Source organism: Dendrobium catenatum, unplaced genomic scaffold, assembly GCF_001605985.2.
Source record: "Dendrobium catenatum unplaced genomic scaffold, ASM160598v2 fragScaff_scaffold_946, whole genome shotgun sequence".
NCBI lineage: Eukaryota > Viridiplantae > Streptophyta > Magnoliopsida > Asparagales > Orchidaceae > Dendrobium > Dendrobium catenatum.
Genome location: NW_021319408.1, coordinates 559737 through 563542, shown reverse-complemented (window position 1 = coordinate 563542; position 3806 = coordinate 559737). Strand labels below are relative to the sequence as shown.

Sequence of the window (3806 nt, the reverse complement as noted above, 5' to 3'; positions counted from 1 at the left end):
CAATTTACATTATTTGTTATATATATGAGCCTTCTTGGAGTTTTGTGGTTATTTAAGGAAAAAATAAATTAGATACCAAAAATATTATAAAGGTTATTAACTTAGTTGCATTATCAATTGATCTATTTAATTTTGACATTTCAATTTTTATTTCTTTTGATAGTGGTCCTGTGAGGGTATCAATCTTCTATTTGATATCAGCACATCTGTTAGGCAAACTTTTGAGAAGATTTTTGTTTAATTGACCAAACATAATACATTGAAAAATTAAAAAAACTTATCGATAATTCCGTATTTAAAATCAAACATGTCAGTAGAGCCACCTCATTAGGAGTGAATTTAAGCAAATGACCATTTACAATGAAGCCTTCATCAAAATAATTCTAAAATTTTAGAATATCATATAAAAGTTGTATATACTGTTGGAATGCCGGGAACTTCAAAAATTGATGAATGTGCAAATTCCTCAAAGTGTCATCAACTTCTTGGTCAATTATCACCACAAAAGTATCGTAAATTTTTTCTGAAAATGGTAACATTGTATCGAGAAGTAACATACCCTTGATAGGGAGCCATCTAGAAAAAAAGTATTATAAAAGAAAATTAAGGACAAATGCAACTAAAGCGCAACAAAAGTGCAACTAAAATGCAACAAAAGAGTAATTAAAATGCAACAAAAGCGCAACTAAAGCTCCATTTCAAAATCATTTAATTTAACTTATATTCCTGAATGAGAAAGTTGAAAAACCAAACAAAATCATATTAAAATTTTTTTGAAGAAACTAATATGTATGAAATGAATCATAAACCCTAAAAAGTAAAATCACACATAAAGTGCAACAAATGTGCAATATAGGCGCAACAAAGGCAAAATAATACCTTTTCTTAAATGCAGTCTAAGTACTCCAACTTTGCTACTGCCGAGAAGGTCCTGGAGAATAGAAATGCCGGAGGATCGGAAGAAATGTTTATGGAGAACCGCACGAGGGCAAGTAGTGAGAAGTAAAAAATGTCAGGTGAAAAGTAAAAATGCCAAATTTCCCTTCTTGTATTCATGTATTCAAATAATGCGGGTTAGTGGGTCAGGTCGGTCGGGTTGACTATACATAAAGCATGAAATTATACACAAAAAATTTCATATATATGCATTCATATGTCAAGTTTTTATTGACGTTCGAATGCAGAGCTACTTGTGATCTCCTGTGATCTCCGCACCTAATAATTTTCCTAAATTTGAAACGGAATAATGAGAACCTTTTCTTAAAAAGTCCAAACTCAAGATCTAGTAAAATCATGACGCTGACAATAAGAATAATATAAAATATAAATATACATTAAAAATCAACGTAAATCATCCACATATTAGCCCTTTTGGGAGTCTCTACTGCCTCTAAAGCCGAGATGTGGAGGTCGACAGGTCGAGCTCTCGTTCTTCCCAGATCAATCCGACAGAACTTTTCTCCAAATCCAACCCCAGCGGTAGTCACATCTTCGCCGCCGTCGCCATCCAAATTTCTAAACCGCATCTATCCTACCTTCCGGAGCTCTAGGTTCTTTTTTTCCGCTACTGAATGCTCGCCGGGAGAGGACGAAGCATCGCATAGAGCCGAAAATTCTGTTAAAAACCCAGACTTCTTCTCCCCAGAAGTCGGTTTTTCTTCAGTAGAGCTAGGGGAATCAAATGCTCTCTCAAAGGCATTCGGGGATGGGGCCGATGAGGACGAGGTCGGAGAAGGAGATAAACTGAATTCTATGTTGGAATTAAGCATCGATGGCGATGCTCTCGTTGGAGCTGAGGAAGTTGCGGAAGAAGCCGCAGCTGAGGTTCATGAGGTTAATCTCGATCAGCTTGAGAGAGTTCTATCCATTCTCCAAAGCACTTTACCCCAGGAGATTGGATCGAGCTTGGATAGCCTTGAAGAACTACAGCTAAGTGAGGAGTTTGTGGTGAGAGTATTTCAGGATGCGCACGTTTCCGGTGAGAATTTGGTTTCTTTCTTCATATGGGCTATCAGAAAAGAAAAAGCTGCGAAAAGTTCAAGGGCATTAGACATCCTTGTCCGTACGATCAGTGCATGTGATGATGCTAGCCAGTTGGAAGCCTACATGTTGTGGGATTTGATTAAGGAGTTGGGCAAAATCGAGGGTATTGTAAATACTGATATGCTTAATGAACTTATATCTATTTTCTGGAAGTTGGGAAAGGCCAAAGCTGGTCTGGAAGTTTTTAACAAGTTTGATGAGTTTGGTTGTGCTCCTGATGGATATACGTTCTACTTTACAATAGAAGCTCTTGGGAAGAAGTCCATGATTGATACAGCTTGGTCTGTTTGTGAAAAGATGCTTAATTCTGGAGGTCTGCCTGATGTTGAAAAGATTGGTAAGATCATCACCTTCTTCTGCAAGGGAAAAAAGGCAAAAGAGGCCCATTTGGTCTATCTGCTAGCTAAGGAGAACAACATCCTTCCTGGACGAGATGCTCTAAGTTTTCTAATTGGTGGTCTATGTAGAAATGATGAATCTGTCCTCTTGGCTTTGGAGTTATTGGAGGACTGTCCACAAGAGTCACTTAAATATGAGAATAAGACCTTCTCTTTAGTTGTGAAGAGTTTGGCCAGGATAAAAGATGTGCAAGCTGCTAAATCATTGCTTTTAAGAATGGTTGTTTCTGGTCCACCACCTGGAAATGCAGCATTTAATTATGTTATCACAGGGCTTTGCAAAGAAGGAGATGTAGAAGATGCAATAGCTCTGACTAAGGTTATGGAAAGCAGAGGACTTAGGCCGGATGTGTATACTTACAGTGTCATCATGAGTGGTTTTGCGAAGGCTGGTCTAATGGATGAGGCTTTTAAGGTCTTCATTGAAGCTAAGAAGAAACATAAAATATTGTCACCAGTAATATATCACATACTTATTCGTGGTTATTGTAAGCTAGAGGAATATGAAAAAGCACTTGAATGCTTGAAAGATATGAAGGAACACACAATACAGCCTAATGCTGATGAATACAGTAAATTAATTAAGACTCTGTGCCTCAAGGCCGTTGATTGGCGTACAGCTGAGAAACTGTCAGAGGAGATGAAAGAGAGTGGTTTTTACCTCAGAGGGGAAACCAGTAGTCTCATAGCAGCTGTTAAGATGCTAGAAGAGGAAATAACAGCAGTTGAATAAAAAATCAAAGCTTAACCGATGACTGGAGCTGGGAAGAATTGTGGTAATTTTATGCATTTGTTTTATAAATTTAGCTGTAATAGTTAGTTGAAAATTGTATTTTCATTTCACTCTTTAATGTGTAATGTTGTGGAAACACTTTCCACCTGGAAATTTGCAATTATAATTGCATCCATGTTTTTTTGTTTTAACTTTGGGTCCTTTTTGCTTTTAAATCTTAACTTTTGATAATTTTATGTATAGATATTATGATTTTTTTATATTGAAAACCTAACTAATTTAATATCTTTTTGAATGACCGATACTAGGACTTTCTAACAAGAGTTCAGATTGTGTAGTAGGACCTGTTATTTCACTGTTTGCGATTACACACCAGCAAACCGCTTAGATGAAAGATCTAGAATCTAAATTTGCCAAATAACATTTCTTATAATTAGAACACGACAAACTAGCTTAGTAAAGTCTGAATTTAGGCAATTAAAGAATTATTTTAATTTGTTAATTACAATAATAATAAATCAGTGAGCTTAATTAATTATTTTAATTAATAAGTTTTATCCTTTTCACCAAACTAAGCATAAATACAACTAATAAATTCTTGCAACCAAGTAAGTGCTATCCAATTAATATTT

At 35.8% G+C, this 3806-nt stretch overlaps 1 protein-coding gene across 1 annotated transcript; it reads left to right on the top strand.

The window, feature by feature from the left end:
- Positions 1–1347: 1347 nt before the first annotated feature.
- LOC110095360 (pentatricopeptide repeat-containing protein At3g02650, mitochondrial) lies at positions 1348–3365 on the top strand. The gene has a single exon (XM_020820876.2). The coding sequence runs from the start codon at positions 1402–1404 to the stop codon at positions 3172–3174; it is 1773 nt and encodes a 590-aa protein (XP_020676535.1). The 5' UTR covers positions 1348–1401; the 3' UTR covers positions 3175–3365.
- The last annotated feature ends 441 nt before the right edge of the window (positions 3366–3806 follow it).